The sequence below is a fragment of the Panthera pardus genome, unplaced genomic scaffold, assembly GCF_024362965.1.
Source record: "Panthera pardus isolate Hobbes unplaced genomic scaffold, ASM2436296v1 HiC_scaffold_12, whole genome shotgun sequence".
NCBI lineage: Eukaryota > Metazoa > Chordata > Mammalia > Carnivora > Felidae > Panthera > Panthera pardus.
Window position 1 is genome coordinate 93156011 of NW_026526677.1, and position 19190 is coordinate 93175200.

Here is a 19190-nt window from a genome sequence, read left to right on the forward strand (position 1 = left end):
CCCCACTTCCTTCCCATTAGTACTGCTTCTCTACTAAGTCTCATAGGTATTAACTTTGCCTACTCATTGAATACATATTTATCGAGTACTTAGTACATGCCAAGCACTCTGTGAGGACAGAAAAGATAATGAAGAGGATGGACACAGAGATAATTAAGTTTCAGGGTAATACTTTCAAACCAGAGGCATATACAAAATGTTGTCACATAATGAATTTCAGAATGAATGAAAACACATCCGGGAAGAGGGAAAAGATTTCCAGAAGTAGTAACACTTAAGACGGTCTAGGAGGATTAATAAGAGTAAAGGAAAGGCGGCCTTCCAGGCAGAAAAATAGATGGCACAAAAGGTATAAAAGAAAGCGATGTGTACTGGAAGTAGCAAGTCTGATAAGGCTGGAGTGTCACCTGGGGCCAGAGAGAAAATATGCTAAATATGGCATGCATTTCGTACTGTAATGGTGAACCCTAGAGGTTTTAGAAATAGAGGAATGGCATGATAAGATCTGTGTTTTTAAAATTTAACTCACAGAATTGATTAGGAACTTGTATCACACAGACAGGGCAGGGGGAATACAAATACTGGCAGTATTTTTGGTATGCACACGAAGCCTACACAATCTCTACCCTATGTAATAAATAAATATATTTAAGGACAGCCAGGAAACAGAAACATTGGTGACAATAATAAGGACTCTGTTTTTCTCTAGCTGGGATTCCTGAATATAGAGCTGATACTGGTCCTCATTTTCCTCAGTGTCACCTGGCAGAAGTGGCAGTCTAATGTGGATACAGATGGTAATAAGTCTATGTTAAATAACATTAAAGTATTTGGGCAGTAGGGAATGTAACTGGACAGAGGCCTCACTTCGATGGCCCTAAAACACAAGCTCTCATTTCTTCATTCACAGGAGGACCTGGAATCCAAGTCTCCCTACGGTGGAACGGAAATATTTTCCCAGCATAAATGGAGACAAGAAGGTAACAGATTTCAAAAAGGATTTTAACTCACTATAATTATTTTTATTGTCTCAAGAGTTGCTTTGTAAAGGAGTTATAACAGTCACTGACATCTAGTAAACAACCAATGAATGCTAAATTACTACAATCACTACATTTATTGTTTGTTTGTTTGTTTGTTTCATTGCCACCAGGCCCCAACCCTTCCTTTAAGAAGCTTACCTCTAGGGTTTTTATAGAAAATACAATTGTTGGCACAGGTATCAGGATGCGCATCCCAAAAATCAGGACCACAACAGCATAGTGGAGGTAAAGTAATATTATACAGCTGCATTTTCTCCTGGATCTGGGCTCTTAGAGCTTCCGTATATCTATATAAAGATAACAGTAAGATCAGGCAAAGTGAACCACTAGGAAGAGAATGAGCATGAGTCCTTATTTCACCAGCTTTCACTAGTAAAATTATTTCACATCTCCATGCCTCAACTCTTCCTCTTGTACTGGGAAATAGCACGGGAGGAAATACAGTGCTATTCCGCTAGAGCCAGGACTTCATGCAGAACTTTTCAAAATACCTTTGGCATTCCTTCTCTCTCTGTTGTTGTTTTTCTCTGGCTCCTTTTACTTCCTCAAGCTGTAGCTGGGCTATTTTCTCACTCATCTTCTCTCCTGAACATGGCTCTTCGTGGAAGTTCATTCTTAGTATCCTCTGCTCCTCAGCGTAACGTTGCTGCTCTTTCTTTTTTTTAATTCTGAGAATAAAATAACATGGTTAGGAATTTCATAAAATCATTATTTAGAACTAGCTACTAGAACCAAATAACTCAAAGAATTCCCAGAAACAAGGGAGTCAGGAAATCAGTTTAGCACCCCTAGAATAGCCTCAGAAATTCCTGCTGGCTGATTTGAGTTTATCTTATAGCTCACATAAATATGTAACCTCTCAAGTGGCAATGACCATTGGTTACAAATAAAAAAGTGTTTCTGGGGGGGTGCCTGGGTGGCTTAGTCGGTTAAGACACTGCCTCTTGATTTCAGCTCAGGTCATGATCTCACAGGTTTGTGAATTCAAGACCCACACTGGGCTCTGCACTGACAGTGAGGAGCCTGCTTGGGATTCTCTCTCTGTCTCCCTCCCTCTAGGCCCCTCCCTCACTCTTCTCTCTCAAAATAAATAAACTTAAAAAAAAAAAGTTTTTCTGTAAGAATCCAATTACAAAAGCATTCTTTCCTTAAACAGCCAAATAAATAGATAGATAAATAAACCAAACAATCAACCAGACAAAATCCAAAAACAATGGCTCTTATGGCTCTCAACATCAGGCACTGAGAAACAGTGATTCTTGACAAATGGCAAACAAATGAAGTGAGCCCTTTAACTGCCCAAGCCTTGAAAGTCTCCAGGCAGTGGCACAGGGGTGGGAGTGTTGAGGTAGAGCCTGGTGGACTGAGTTGAGAAGATACAGCTCACAGTCCAGGGACACAAAGGCAACTAGAGTTCGTGAGACAGAATACCAGAGAGGAGAAAACCCAGAGATCTACAGAGGTCTCCTTCTAATACACAGCAGAGTACTGTGCACATATTGGAAGAGAGAACCTGAGGTTAGGGACAGAATCATCAGAATGACTAATAAGGGAGAGTGCCTTGTGCTCACACAGAGCTGGGAACAGTGCCTGTTCCTGCCACTCAGACATGAAAAACTCATAATGCACAGGGCACTGGGTAGAGTTTTCAGGAAGATCTTACCTCCACAGTGGGGAATAACGATTAGTCCCAAACTGAGCACTGATCCAGACACAATCTAATAAATTATAAAAGCAAAGCTCTAAAGTAATTTAACTGCATCCCAGAACAAAGCTCAGAAAAATGTATATGAATACAAAGATATTCAGCAACCCACAAGGCAAAATTTACAGTGTTTGACATCTAATTCAAGATTACCTGGCATGCAAAGAAGCATGTTTATGTTTTAAAAGAAGCTTATGTTTTCCTAAATATACTCATAATTAAGAGAATAACCAATTAAAACCAACTTAGCACTGAGTTACTAGAATTAGCACAGAAAAACGTTAGTTATTATGACTATATTTTATATGTTCAAAAGTCAGGATATAAAAAGGACAAATCAAACTTCTCAAGATGAAAACTACAATTTCTGAGATGAAAAATGCACTGGAGAACAAGCCTAGATCTAATGGAATCAATAATTAATAACATTTCAAAACCAAAAACACCAAGCCCACATGGGTTCACCAATCACAGAAGAAATTATACCAATTCTCTACAACCTCTTTCAGAGAACAGAAGCAGAAAAAAATATTTCTTAACTCATCCTATGATGCCAGCATTACCCTAATACCAAAATCAGACAAAGATATTACAGGAAAAGACAACTAAAGACCAATATTTTTCATGATCACAGAGACAAAAATCTTCAAAACTGTTAGCACATCAAAACTAACAATGTATAAAAAGAATTAGATGCCAAGACCAAGTGAGATTTATCCCAGGAATGCAAGGCTGGTTCAACATGAAAAAAAATCAATTAATGTCATGTATCACATCAAAAGACTAAATAAGAAAAATCACATGACCCTATAAATAAATGGAGAAAAAGCATTTGACAAAATCCAACACCATTTATGACGATACTCTTGGTAAACTAGAAATAAAAGGAACTTCCTAATCTTGATAAAGACTATCTACCAAAAAAACCTACAGCTAACATCATACTCAATGGTGAGAAACTAAACACTTACCCACGAGGATCAGGAACAAGGCAAGACTGTCTCCTCTCACCACTCCTTTTCAACATGGTACTAAAAGTCATAGCTAGTGCAATAAGACAAGAAAGGGAAATAAAAGATATAGAGATTGGGAAGGAAAATAAAACTATCTTTGTTTCCAGATGACATGACAGTCTATGTTCTTCCCAACCTGATCTATAGATTCAATGAAATCCCAATAAAAATCCCAGCAAGTTATTTTATAGATATTGACAAACTGATTCTAAACTTTATATGGAAAAGGCAAAATTCCCAGAATAGCCAACATAATATTGAAGGAGAAAAACAAAGTTGGAAGACAGACACTATTCAACTTCAAGACTTATTATAAAGGTACAGTAATCAAGACAGTGTGGTATTGGTAGAAGAACAGACAATTAGAACAATCGACACAACACAGAGCCCAGAAATAGACCCATCGAAATAGAGTCACTTGATCTCTGACAAAGAAGCAAAGCAATGCAATGGCACAAAGACAGTCTCTTCAACAAATGGTGTGGGAACAACTGAATATCCATATGCAAAAACTCAATCTAGACGTAGAACTTACACTCGTCACAAAATTAACTCATAGAATTAAATATAAAACACAGAACTACAAAGCTCCTAGAAGATAACTTAGGAGAAAATCTATATGATCTTGGATATGGTAATGATTTTTCAGATACAATACCAAAGGCACGATCCATTAAAGAAATAACTGATAAGCTAGGCTCCATTAAAGTCAGAAACTTCTGCTCTGCAAAAGGCATTGTCAAAAGAATGAGAAGTCAAGCCACAGGTTGGGAGAAAATATTTGCAAAAGATATCTGATAAAAGACCATGAACCAAAATATACAAAGAACTCTTAAAACTCAACAATAAGAAACCTGATTTAAAAATGTGCCAAAGACCTGAACAGACACCTCAGCAAAGAATATGCCCAGTTGGCCTTGAACAACACTAGTTTCAACTGCATGGGTCCACTTTGATATGGATTTTTTTTACAGTACAGTACTGTAAATGTATTTTTCTTTCTTATGATTTCCTTAATAACATTTTCTTTTGTCTACTTTAGATATATATACCATATAAAATATGTGTTAATCAACCGTTTATGTTATTGTGAAGGTTTTCAGGCAACAATAAGCTACTAGTAGTTAAGTTTTGGGAGAGTCAAAAGTTACATGTGGGTTTCTGACAGTGTAGCATGTTGCTGCCCCTAACTCCCATTTTGTTCAAAGGTCGTATGATTATGGGATCATGCCTTAGTGATGAGTGAGTGAGTGAATTATTGACTGACAACTGACTGACTGACTGACTGACTAAATGGTGAGGTTACCCTTCGGTGAGCATTAACATGGAAGATAAATATTTTCATATCTTCTGCCTGGAGAAAACTATACATTTACCTCTTCCCCAGATCTCCTTGTCACCAACTTTCCAATAATGTTCCTTTCAAGTCCCCTGAGACCATCCAGCCAAATAACTGAGCACAGCCCATGGATCAGCATGGATTCCTGCCTCTATAAGCATAAGAGTTTAGGTTGAGTGAACAGTAATATATCTTAGATGACCAAAACAGAGTCATAATGGCCCTTCAATCGATTCTCAGACTTGAGCCAATTTATAGACCAAGAACCTCTTGAAGTGGAGTCCAGGCTTCCTTGAGGAAGGACCCTGCTACAATGCCAGAATTTTATACTGTTAATCTTTCTCTCAGTCTTCCACAAGGGAACCATGATCTATTATCCAAATGCCATAGGTCTCTATGAGTCAGACTATTGTGATTATTGCTTTGGCTCAGTTATCCAATTACAGTAACCACATCCCTCTTTTCTTGTTGATTAAATACCTGCCATTCCAGAGTCCCATTATCCTCATTGCATCAGGAATCCCAATTTGGTGGTTGCAGTTCCTACTGTAATGTTTGACCTACAGAGAAGGGTGACTACAGAACTCTTCAAGAATGCTGAGGCTCCCCTCACAAGTTTTTCACAGTGGTGGTGAAAGGTGTGTCCTCTTGACCACCCTCCCAGAGCTGGTGAACAGGTCTTACATGGTAAGTTCATTCTAACGTACCAGTCTCTCTAAGCTTTCGGGTACCTTCCTCTACAATATGCCAAGGAGGTTCTGGCATTTAACTTCATTTCGTATAGGCCACCTTTGGGTCCATGGTTTAGTCAACTAACCAACATATTAAAGACTCTTCTAACCCCTCAATCTAAAAGACTGAATTTGGAGTCTCTGCTGAGTGGGCACAGACCAATAAATTCTGCCTGATCCTGATCCAACTTGATATTCCATCCACTATGATCCTATCCTTTTATGACCTATTCTACATGTATTCTCTAGATTTCTATACATATAAATTCTTTTTGGAGTGTAGTGTATCTCCTCATAGGTCATACTTTGTATCTTACTTGGGGACTGCTGGGACTTGAGTCTAGTTATAGGTTGAGAAACTAAGAGTGCTGGCAGGGGTAGCAAATTAATATAGGCCCAAATCAGGGCAGAGGCTATGGGGATGGGTAGCAGGGTCTGATGGTTAATTTTATGCATCAACTTGATTTCACGGACCATGGGGTGCACATTATTCAGGGGACCTCTGTGAAGATGTTTTTGGATGAGATTAACATTTAAATCAGTAGACTGCATAAAACAGACTGCCTTCTCTAATATAGGTGGGCCTTGTCCAACCAGTTGAAGGACTAAATAGAACAAAAAAGGCTGACCCTCCCAATAGTAAGAGGGAACTCCTCCTGACCCTGGATGCTTTGAGCTAAGACATTAGTCACATCCTGCCTTTAGACTAAAACTGAAATAGTGGCTTTTCCTGGGTACTGAGCCTGTCAGCCTTTGTGTGTGTGTATTTTAAGTTTATTTATTTAAAGTAATCTCTATACCCATTGTGGGGCTTGAACTCACGACCCTGAGATCAAGAGCTGCATGCTCTACCAACTGAGTCAGCCAAGCACCCCAAGCCTGCCAGCCTTTGAATGGCAACTATATCATCAGCAATCCTGGTTCTGACTACAACTAAACCATTGATTCTCTTGCATCTCCAGCTTGCAGATCTTGGGACTTGTCAGTCTCAGTAATAATGTGAGCCAAATCCTTACAATAAATCATATGTATACCACACACACACACACACACACACACACATTTTTGGTTCTGTTTCTCTGGACAACCCTAACTAATACAGAGGGAAAGAATGAGAAGGACATTAAGGAGAAAGAATGAACAAGTCTTAGCAACTGATAAAATATAGATTTGGAGGACAGGGGAAAGAGAGAGAAGATGACTCAACCAGAGGATTGTGTGCTTGAGATAAGTGAAGAGGACAAATAGATTTGGAGAAGAAGACAGTGCATCTGACTTACCCAGCCTGAGTTTGAAAGGCATGGGCTACACCCAGGGGTAGATGTACAGGTTCCTGGAGGGAACTTGGGACTTAGTTTTTGGAAAATAGTTCTAGTCATGAGACAACAATGGGAGTCATCTCTACAGAGAGAGTTGAAATTTTAGTGAATGAGACCATGTAGATTATTTCAAAGAACCTAACCAGCTCCAACTCTCTATAATGAGTTTGAATTCTGGGATTATAACTGTCCTGGTTCCAATATTCTTTTTATTTTTAACGTTTATTTATTTTTGGGAGAAAGGCAGAACATGAGCAGGGGAGGGGCAGAGAGAGGCAGACACGGAATCTGAAGCAGGCTCCAGGCTCACAAGTCACGAGATCACAACCTGAGCCAATGCTGGATGCTTAACCAACTGAGAGCCACCCGGGCGTCCCTTCAATATTCTTAAAGGTATCTTGGTACCTAAGCCTTTCAAAAATTACAGAATTTATATTGCTGATTAGTGGTTCAGAGACCACTGCTGGAATCCCTCTCAGAACATCCCTGCTAGATGGTCACCCTGTATCTACTAAAGCCTACAGGGACAGGAAGCTCACTCCTTCACGAAGCAGTCCATTTCTCTTCAGTCTGGAGAATTCTTGAGAGAAGGCCAGAATGAAAAGGGGCTTCAGGGGAAGATTTGCCAGTAAAATAGAGGAAGCAGTAGGTGGACCACTGAGGAACAAAGGTATCAAGGAAATCAAAGAAGAGATCTATCAAGAAGTTACAGGAGAATCAGAACTTGGACTCCTGAAGTTATAGATGAGGAGGCTCCTGATGACTGGAGAGAAGATGATTCCAAACAAGTGGTAGAAACTAAAGTCAGATTCCCAGGGGCTAAAGACAGGTTTGGTGAGAGGAGTTAAGCGTGTTGACTGCTTCTTCAAGTGAGGGCCCTTTTAGGGGACTTTGCATTTCCCCTCCGTCAGCAAGGTGTATTTGAGCCTTTCTTGGTATTTGTAGGTGGAGAACCCACCTCTATTATGAATACTTGACTACATGAATACAATTTAGAGTGTAGGTATAGAAGAATCCACCTTTGAACGATTGCTTTATAAAGTAGGATTCATTTTGCAGATACAATTTTATAATGGCTCATATCCATACACAATTAGGCTGGAGTCATCTATTACTGCGTTACAAATCACCCCTACAACTTAATGGCAGAAAACAACAATAAAGACTTATCCCATTATTTTTGTGAGTCATGAATGTAGACAAGTCACAGTGGGGACAGCTTATCTCTGTTCTATGATATCTGGGGCCTCAACTGAGACTCAAATGCTGAGGAGCTAGAAACATCTAAAGGCTTAACTGACACTGGAAGATCCATTTCCGGACATGACTCATTCATGTGCCTGGCAAGTTCATGTTGGAAGTTGGTTCCTCCTGACATGATCTCCACAGTGTTGCCTGGATGTCCTCACAACAGGAAGTCTCACTTCCCAGAGTGAGCAATTCAAAGGGCCCAACGTGGAAGCTGCAATTTTGTTAATGATCTCACCTGGGGAGCCACACACCAGCAGTCTACAATATCCTATTGGTCACAGGACCAGCCCTCTTCATTGTGTAAGGGGTGAATACCAAGAGAACTGGGTCACTAGGGGCCAGCTTGGAGGCTGGTGGCCACACCTGGCATGACAGAGGTCAGTTAAAGCCAGACCAGAGCAGTACTGACAGAATGCTGAAGGTCAGGCAGCTGGCAGAGGCCCAAGCCTAACTGAGCTGGTTCACTGTCTTGGCTATTCTAGCCATGGGGTCTATAGATGCTGTGCTTGCTCTAACAGATTTTTCATTAGCCCAATCCATTAACCTTCCATAGGTGGAGAGTTTATAATTTCCCAAAAGGGAAGCATCAGCTGGGACCTTCAAACCAAAGCCACACAAAGCCGCTTTGCTGGGCTGGACAAACTCTCTGCTTGGCACATGTCTATGGGATGCACATTTTCTGGAAGCACATTTTCTGTGGCTGCTAATGAATTTAGAGCTGAGTGGGAAGGGGGAGTGAAACAACAGCAGGACCTCAGAAATGATTCTCCATTGAGCAAAGCTAGAAAGAAATCTACATTAACATGGTAGATTTGCATGAAAATAGTCTTTTCATTCTTTGTAAGGAGCCATAAATATGGATGTGTGGTGACACGCAAAACTTTGCAGGAGCCAGCAGGAGTTTCCACTATGGTTTCATGCTGGAGCACCTACCTCTTCAGCTATTTTGCTGACCCACAGGAGAACGGAAGGCCTAACATTCTTCCTCCTCACCACCTCCTACATGCCCTGGTGGGAGCTTTCCTGCCCTTTTGCCTTTCCAGGTAGAATGATGTGGCTTAGAACAGCCTAGACAGCTCGTCCTGAATAGAAGGGCAGGGAAAACCAGTGGACAGGATGGAAAGGGAAAGGGTAAACATGTGAGAGATACTGAGGTGCCAGAAGCACAGTGGCCCCACTAGAGAAGCTTCACCTAGAAGGTGCTCTCTCTTCTTCTGGCGCAGAAGCACCTCAACAGGACTGCCCCACTTCTCGGCAGAGCTTGCTAAATCGGAGACCTGCTGCTTCTGAACAGCTAAGTCAAGGTGAAAAGGAAGGGATTTTCCTCCAGGAAAAACAAGGGCTTCTGTTTCCATTACATGGCCTTTGTTATTATCGTGCTGTGTGACCAGGGCAAGTCTCAATCTTTCCACCTGTAGTTTCTTCATCTGTGGATAAGAATAATCTGCTTCTCTGGAGTTTGGATATGTAGTTCAGTGCAGAAGGAATGAGTAATTATTCACCAGACTCCAAAGCACCACTAGGTGAAAGGCTTACTGGGGAAACAGGGCAAAAGTGTTACCTTGCTCTCCAGTAATTTCCTGGGCTTCCTTCAGAGCTGTGTGGCATTAAGACAGGACCACAGACTTGGGGGCCAAATGCCTGGACAAACTACTTGCCCTGCCTTCCTGTGTGCCTGGAACACACTGCTCCCTAGGAGCATTCTCCCCTGCCACTTTTTAAAATAAGGGACTTGGCCAGTGGCCCTCTGTACAGTGCTTTCTGGTCTTTCATGGCCTTGAGTTTAAAGGCTGGAACGGCCACATGGTGAACTGTGGAATGTGGACCAGATGGACATGAGTTCTCCCCCACAGGTCTCCAGAAGAGCTCAGAGATTAACCCATCCCGTTTCTTCACCTTTATTGATCACCTGGGGAACCTCGTAAAAAATATCAGTCCCCTGCCTCACCCAGACCAATTGAATAAAGATCTGAGGGCAGGGCCCCGCTTAGGTATAGTTTAAAAAGCTCCCTGGGTGATGCAGATGTGCATCAAAGCTGAAATCACTTAACCCATCATGATTTACAGCTCTCAGCAGAGAGGCTCAGGTCCAGGCACTGGCCCAAACACTCTTATTAGTTAGAAGCAGGGCTGGAAGTGGACCTTAAGGCTTGTGAACCCCAATCCCTGAAAAGTACCTAGAAGTGACTTCTGGAATCTCTATCTCCCCCACCTATGGAAACTCGTGGATTGTCTCAGTGAAAATTATGCCGCATCCTGAAGGTAGCAATGGAGAGACACCTCCAGAGTGGGAGGGCAGTTGGATCACACACTGACTTTCTGAGAGTCACCTTTCCCCTTGGCAATCTCATGAATCACAGGTGCCTAAGACACAAGACGCCTAATTTAAATTTTAGCTTTGCTAAAAGGGAAAATGGATGGGAAGCAGCCACAGAAAGTCACATATGCCAAGAAAATCCGCCCACTTCAGCTCACCTGTCTTCTGAGGGGGATGCCTGTTGGCTGCCTCCCTGCCTAGGCCCACGTGGTGGAGGCCATTTCCTTTCCCAACAGACCAGAAAGTTCTGCGAGGCCCACTGCAGTCCGTGAGGTCAGAGTCAAGGAGGAAGGCCAGGGATCTTCTATGTGCAAGCTTCCTCTCCTGCTGACATGGTAGAAGGGCCACCCTCCCTCCAGGCCCACATCTCCCCCAGCTGTCCCCTCACTGGTGCCCTCCCAGCTTCAGGAAATGCACTGAAAGTACGTAGCAGAGGGGTGGTTTTGCTATCCTGCTTCATCTTTTCCTGGCTAAGAGACCCAAGATTCAGTCACAACAGAAAGAATTGCTGGACCTGTAGTCGGCAGGTCTGCATTCAGGTTTCGAGTGTTGGATTTGCTTGCCACAAGACCTTGGTCTATTCCTTACTTCCTCTGAGCTTTTGGCACCTCAACTTAAAAATAGGGATCTAGAACCCCACTCTACCTCTGAGGGCTGTGACAAAGACCAGTCTCACTGATGTATGTGAAAAATCTTTGTAAGCCCTAGAGTCTGCTTGGGCAGGGGCCTTCATTATTAGGGAATTGAGGCTGGGATAAAAGTACAAATACTCAAAAGGACTGATTTTTCAGAGAAGTGGAATATTCTGCCCAAACCACTTCAGAGTTGGGAAATAGCTTCAAGGGATCCTTGTCTGGGTCTACAGCAGAACATCCCTGGTATTTATGGGTTCCCTGAGGGCACACAATGGGGCTTACAGAGGGAGGCCTCAGCACAGACCCTGTCCTCTCCTGGAGCCAGAGCCTCCATAAGGAAAGCTACACACTGTATTGCTGCCGAGCAAATGTGATGATCTTCGCTACTGTCATTTATTGTGTCTGGTCCACGGAAGATGCCCATAAAAACATTTGTGGAGTGAAGTGACTTCAATATAAGGTAATGCCCATGCTAATCTCATACCCTCTTGAGATCTTCAACTTGTCAAGGCAGAATTTATAGATATTATGGAGGATTAAATTAGTTGGAAGTGAAAAAGAAATAACCAAACAAATCTCTCCAAGGAGAATACATATATATCCATTGTGGTTAAGAAGTAGGGATTACAAGTATGTACAATACATACATGACAAAAAGAAATAAGAACATAGGGGCGCCTGGGTGGCTCAGTCGGTTGAGCGTCTGACTTTGGCTCAGGTCATGATCTCATGGCTCATGGGTTCGAGCCCCGCGTCGGGCTCTGTGCCGACAGCTCGGAGCCTGAAGCCTGCTTTGGATCTGTGTCTCCTTCTCTCTCTGCCCCTCCCCGGCTCACGTTCTGTCTCTCTCTCAAAAATAAACAAACATTAAAAAAATTTAAAAAAAAAAGAAAGAAAGAAGAACACAACCCAGTTTCATAAAACTTTTTAGTGACAGCTATTAATACGTGCCCCCAAACTATGCTGGGCATTGTAGGCAGAGTATAGAAAGAAATCACCCGCAATGTTACAAGTGAGGTCAAAGACTGCATGGTGACTGAGGAAGGGGGATCAGGAAGGATTTGAGGAGGGGGTGGCATCTGATGCAGGCCGAAAAGGGGAACTGGGAGAACAATCCAACCAGGAAATCATGTGACAAATGGAAATTCTAGGGCATATTATGATTAAGTCACAACAGCTACTGCTTACTGAGCAGTGGCTATGAGTGGGTACCATGCTGAATGCTTTACATACAATGTCTCATTTGCTCCTCATGATACTCCCACGAGGTAGGTATTTTTATTCCCATTCTGCGTATGAAAAAACTGGATTTCAGATGGTCACAAAGCTAGTAAGTGGCAGGAACAGGGCTCAGACACTGATCTGATTCACAGCCCCCTGCCCTCAGTCCTTGATCTTCCGTAGTCCTGCATGAACGGAACGAATTGCTCATAGAGCGGCACACCGGGGGAAAAGACAGGATGAAGACAAATCATGTAATGTTTTGCTTATGGATTCTGAGGTGACTTTACTGAACAAAGAGGCTGGGGAGGGAGGCCACAGAAGGGCAAAGGTGGGGGAAGAACAAGATCAGAATTGTGCATTGAGATCACTCCAGTGGCCACGGGCACAGTGAACTAGAGACCACGTAAGAGCCTATGGCCGTGATCCAGGCTTGGGGTGAGAGAATCATTGCTTGCCATCAAGCTTTGCCACTTGAGAGTGTAATCCTGGGAACAGCAGTTTGAGCTGCTTATCACCTTGAGTTTGTTAGAAATGCAGACTTGTGAGCCCCACCAAGACCTACTGAATCAGAATCTGTATTTTAACATCATACCCAGCTAAAGCTACCGCACACTGAAATCCAACCAGCACTGCCATAAAGGGCAGAAGCTGTGCCTGGCGGGGACCAAAGGGGGGGAGATAGACTCTCCTCCTGGAGGTGCACAGTTTTGGACAGCAGATGCCTTTGGGAATCCGAGGAAAGCCAAGGACCTCACCCCAGAAAAAAGTGCTGCTGCATACCAACATTAGCCTACAACTTTCAGGGCTTCACAGAGCCCTGCAGAGCCTGAGCCACTGCTGGGTCTGTAGGAAATCCCTGAATCTTAATTCATTCATAATTTAGATGGGAAGGAGTGGTAAGGAGTTTACCATTAAAACAAAATTCAAGTCTGAACCCACAGACAGTCATTTCAGTGAACTCTCTAGAGCCTGGATAAGGCTTTGGTCACTACAGCCAGGGAGGGCCAAGGCTCTGTTTCCATTCCCCCCCCCCCCCACCCACCCTCCACCCCCTTGCATTGTTCTCCAAATCCCCTGGTGATCTGAGCAGATACCCTGGCACTACAAAACAAGGCCTACCCTGGCCTCCTTGAGCTGGACCTGACCTGCCTGTCTGTTTTTCTTTTCTTTAGTCCCAGAAGAGCCAAAATTAGCCTCTCTTTTGTTCATTTTCTTAGGAGCCTCTACATTGTATCTCAGGAAAGGATTATCGTGCTCTGGGGACTCTACCTCACCATGGGATGTGAGGAAGGTGAGGAATGAACAGAAAATGGTCTTTGACAAATTGGTTCAATTCAGACATTCACATGACTTTCCAGGAACTGCCCACCATTGCTTCAGTAAAGCTATTGTTTCAGCTCCCAAATATTAGCCCAATAGGAGGCCAGGGAAAGTTGAGAAGCAGTCAGAGGTTTGAAAACATGACCATGTGAGCAAAGGACTTTTGTTGGCCGTCTTCTGACATTATACTGGAAATGGTGATACCCCAGAGGCTCTTGTCCCATGACTTGAGTTCTTTGTCACTAAGTGAGTCCTTTGGGGGTCAGGAGACACATTAGGGTCACTGCCAGAATGCAGAGAAGTGGGAGTGACTCCTGAGGTGTGGGCTTTGGAGGCCGTAGCATTTGAGCCTGGTTTAATTCTGCAATTACTGACTTCCTTTTACCTATTCTTTTACCTCTCACAATGAGCGCTGCTTGAAAAACAAAACCATGTGCAGTGAGCCGGGGGCAAAGGTGACATGAAAGGTCAGAGCTAAAGGTTTCACACAAAGAATTCAAGGTGTGATCAGGCATTTGCCTTATACAACTTCTCAAAAATTCCAGAGAGCTCCTGCTGACCTCATTCAGGCTTGCTCGGCCTCACCTCCTTGGACATTTGGGAAATGAAGCCAGTGGCAGCAGCACGTGAGAATGTGTTGATGGGAAGAACATTTGCCCCTGGGCTCATGTGGTCACCAGTGACAGAAAGGAGCCATGAGGTGATCAGGGCCCAAGCCTTTCCCTGCTGCCCACCAGCAGCAGCTGTCTCCCCAGCCTGCATTCCCAGGGGTTCACCTCGCTCCCATGGAGAGTTCTGATATAGGGATTCCTACTTTGGACATACATTTTCTTCCATCTGCAAATATGTCCTGCTAGCCACACAGGGCATACAGTATTTGACGAGAGATTTGAGATTTAACTTTGAGAGCTGCACTATGTTTCCACCTTCTGATGAGAACTACCTACCCAGGAAACCTCCCCGGTCTCGTACAACTCCCTGCTTAGGCTAACTATAAGGGCAACCTTCTGCCCACTCTGTCCACACCCTCCCCACGGGTCCCTTCCCACTAGGGCATCTCACTAGGATTTGGGACTCCCAGACTTACTGAATCAGCAAGACTTAAGAATCTGTATGATAAGCAGACCACCTCCGTGATTCTGCTGCACACCAGGGAGGGAATCACTGAGTCAGCTGATCTTGAAGGACAGACTTAGCTCCAATACGCTAGATCAAAATATTCCGAGGGATGGCAGCCTCCAGGAAATAAGCCTGCCTCCCAACTTGAAGAGGTGACTTTTACCAACCATTACATCTCAGTCTTCTTGTTTCAGTGATTCTCTACCTTGGCTGGATATTAGAATCAGGCATTGGGTTTAAAAAAATTACACATAATACAGGGGCACCTGGGTGGCTCACTTGGTTAAGCATCAGCTTGGGCTTAGGTCATGATCTCACAGTTTGTGAGCTTGAGCCTCATGTCGTGCTCTGTGCTGTATGGAACCTGCTTGGGATTCTCTCTCTCCCTCTCTGCCTGCCCCTGCCCTACTCATGCACGCATGTGCATGTATCTCTCTCTCACGTGGCACCAAGGGGCAAGCAGCCTTTTGAACAAAGTAGGATGTGGGGACCCCAGGAATTACCCTAACGTCCTTTAAAAGACTACCTTCACTGGGGACAGGGCCGTGCCCAGACCCTTTAGGTTCTAAGATGGCCACAGAAGTGCTGTGGACCCCAGGGTGGATCTCTGTGGGGAAGAAGGTGGGAGAATGGAGGTTTTGGCTCCACCAGCTACAGGAGCTGGAACTAGTCCTGACTCAGCACTGCAGGGCCGGCCAGCATCCTGGCAGGAGCCTGCGTACACGAACTGCTGTATTAGGAGACCAAGTCAGGGTACAGTGGGCCACGGGTAGCAAAGGGGGAGGTGGTGGTCCCTTCTCAAAGGGCCACAGCTGGGCCTGAAAGGCTGCTAGGAGCAGCAGGCAAGCACTAGCTGATGACAAGGTAGGACGACGGCCCAACAGTGATGCTGTAAGGCAGTGAGAGGTCACAGCAGAAGTAATGATAAATGCTAATATTTCTCTGGTGCTATTTGCCCAGCAATGACCTCAGTGCCTTGCACTTATTCATTCATTTAATCACATTTAATAACAGTTCTGTGAGGGAGTCATGACCAGCCCTATTGTAAAGAGAAGGAAACTGAGCTGTGGAGGTTATACAGAGAGTAGCCACCAGGCTGGGAGCCAGGGCAGTCTGGCTCCAGAGCCCACACCAGTAATCACCAGGTAGGCTTTGACGCCCCCATGACGACAGCCATTATTTACTGAGCACTTACTATGTGCTATTACGTTCTCTGTGCTCTTTTAGTCCTCACCACTATCTTATGAGGTGGGAACTGTTTTAATTTCCATTTCACAGATGAGAAAATTGAGGCACAGGGAAGATAAGTAGTGAACTGCTCATCGTCCATTCTATCCCCTCTGGGAACAGAAGCTGGGCTAACCCCACCCACGGCAGTTCCATCACTTTTTTAGAACTTCTAAGCCTTTAGGCTTATCAGAGAACTGAAGCTAGATGAGAATCTTTACTAGGTGATACTGAGCTTCCTGCAATAAAACATGTGCAGTTTTTAGTGAGAACTGGAAAAACAAAGATCATGTGACAATATTTCTACCTCCAAATGTGTAAAAGCAGATCGTATCAATTTCAGCAGTCCTGCCCCAAACTTACTAAATCAGAATACATGAAAGGTGGAGCCACGGAATCTGAATTAAAACAACACCAAAAACAAACCACAGGTGATTCTGGTACATAGCCAGGGTTGAGAATTACTGTCTTTATTTCATAGTAATATTTTACAGCCCTCAATGAGCAAGCAGTATTTCCAAAAACCATCTTTAGTTTTCAAATCTTTTTGCTTAGAAAGAAGCTACGTGCGGGAGCTGACCAGAGGAGAGGAGCTGGTTAAGGATGGGGGCAGGGAAGCAAAGCCCATGGGGCTTTAACACTCACATCCACGTGCACTTTGTTCATGCCCTCCCTTCGCCTTCTCCATTTGGAAAATCAACATCTGTTCTTCAAATACAGGCCCAAATGTCATATTCCTCGTGACACTTCCCCTGTCTAGCCTCCCTTCCTCCAGCCTCGCCCCACCAAAGACTGCCACCCCGTGAGCCCACAGCACAAACCTCTCTAAGAGCACTGCTGATCTCATTCCTTCTCTGTATTCTCCCTGCACCACATTTGCAGGACTGGCAATAATTTACATGCTCCCCCTGGCCCAGCAGATGTCTGGGACATAATAACCTCTTGGAAAGTCCTAGATGAATGAATATAAGGCAAAGAAAGAAGGGAAGAGCCGATACAGGGATAAAGAAGACAAAAATGGCCAAAGGGGTAACCACAGAGGGAGGATGGCTAGTGAAATCTGATTTAGTGCTGACCCCTTGAGCACATGTGATCCTTGCTCTGAACCATGGGACAGCCAGTCCAGGCACTCACTTGGTCAGCCTGGCACTGTGTGCAGAGTACTGAGAGTCACGTGAGAGCATTTATGATTACACCAGGAATCACTGCTTATTTCTGCTGAGCCTTAAAACAACCTTGTGAGATAAGCAGAGTAGATGTTGATAATCTCATTTTATAGCTGAGAAAACGAAGGCTCAGAAACCTGATAAACATGTCCAAGATCACATGGCTAGGAAGCAGAGCATGGATTAATTCAGATTCACTGCTAGATAAAAGTGGCTCATATTGTTAAGGTTGGAAGAGACCTAGCACATCATCTGATCCAACTCTCTGGTCAATGGCGCATCTTCCCCAGCTGCTCTTCAAGGAGGGGTGATGGAGCTGAGTCAGAGCATGGGGAGCTCTGTGCAACCATTGCAGCTTGGACAGGCCACATGAAAGTTCTCCCTGGCACTGAGTTAAAGTCTTTCTCTGTAGCATATACCTGCCAACTCAACCCCCTCCTCCTGAAGACTAACCAAAGGCACTGCTCCCGTCCCACTCTGCCAGTTCTGCTCTGCTGCCCCTGAGATGCCAAGGCCGATGGGCTGACATCCTGGACTGAGTGGAGGTCCCGCTTCCCTCCTTTGCAGCACTCTGACAGAGAGCTGCCAGTGCCGGCTCAGCCAGGACGCTGACATTCTGGACAGTGTGAGTGTGTCACCACTTGCCTGTGGGGATCTATTTCATCGGTTAAGGCATATCACAAGGGCATCGTCCTCTGCCATTCTCTGTTTGCTCAGGAGAAAATGAGCATCTCAAGGTATCTCAATCCTGCTTCCTCAGAGGTTTAAAGGACTTCACTCACACAACCTCGTAATAAAAATATATACTCAAGGCCTAAAAACCATCTAGCTGAGTTGCAAAACTAATTGTTTTGTGCCTACAAAGTAATAATAACAGATATCTCACTGGCCTTTAGGAGTTGAAAGGCCCTTTCGTGGTTTGTTTTCAGTTTTTGTAGCCCATCAAGAAGGCAGGCAGGAGAGAAGAAAACTGTTTTTTTGTGAACAAAAATAATGGGAATCAGCCTCACAGCTTACAAGTGTGGGATCAGGACTTACCCCAGGTGCTCTCGGTCCGAGGTCAGTGACTTGGACCCGCATGGCCCACCAGAGCAAACACTGTGCAGACCAGCCAGCCAGGTGCTGACAGTGCCCAGCACCCACAGACTTCCGCTCAGGCCTGAGTGGTGGCTGCTCCCACTGGGACGGTAGCAGACTTCTGAGCACTGCTTCATTTTGTACTCTCTCATCTCAGTAGGAAAAGGCGATTCAGGAGAAGAACCTTTGTCATGGTGCTCCAGGTTTTCCAGGTGTCTAGCTTTCGAAGCCCTGGTTGATCCCCTGGGTCTGACCATTACTCATATCCATGGAGGCACCTTAGCAGGGCTATCTAAGATATAGGGCCTATTTTTATCTCAGTATCAGACAAACTGAATCTATCCACCCTTTGTGGCCTGACATCCCCCATTCAGCTGGCTCTGAATCCAGCCACACTGGGAAGCTGCTAGAGAAGCAGTCCCTAGTAATCCAGCTGCTTCCCTCTTACAAAGCCCTAGGATTTTAGGGACCTCTTCTCCACCAAGAAGGTGGAGAGCCATCTTCATGGTGGAGCTGACGGTGAGAGTCCAAACTATACCTTTGCCCCCAACTTTTTCCTCTGGACAGCTTCAAACCCACAGAAAACCTGAAGGAATAATACAATGAGCATGTGTACTATTCACCTAGATTCACCAGTTCTCATCTCGTCACATCTGCTTTATCACTTTCTCTCCATATACATACACAGCCAACCCCTGAACAAC

The 19190-nt window shown here is 44.3% G+C and overlaps 1 protein-coding gene across 10 annotated transcripts in view; it reads right to left on the minus strand.

Moving 5' to 3' along the window:
- CCDC15 (coiled-coil domain containing 15) overlaps positions 1–19190 on the minus strand; it is a 102109-nt gene that overhangs the window by 18591 nt on the left and 64328 nt on the right. For 8 of the 10 annotated variants that reach the window (XR_008421260.1, XM_053900308.1, XM_019433474.2 and 5 more), the window contains 2 exons: positions 1535–1711; positions 1182–1330 (listed from right to left, as the gene is read on the minus strand). Coding sequence is in view for 9 of the 10 variants with exons in the window: in XM_053900308.1 (XP_053756283.1) it covers positions 1182–1330; positions 1535–1711 (326 nt within the window). In the remaining variant the exon portion in view is untranslated. Of the gene's footprint in view, positions 1–1181; positions 1331–1534; positions 1712–5137; positions 5252–16699; positions 19073–19190 lie in introns of those variants that run through there. The other 2 variants (XM_053900310.1, XM_019433479.2) reach the window with 2 other exon arrangements.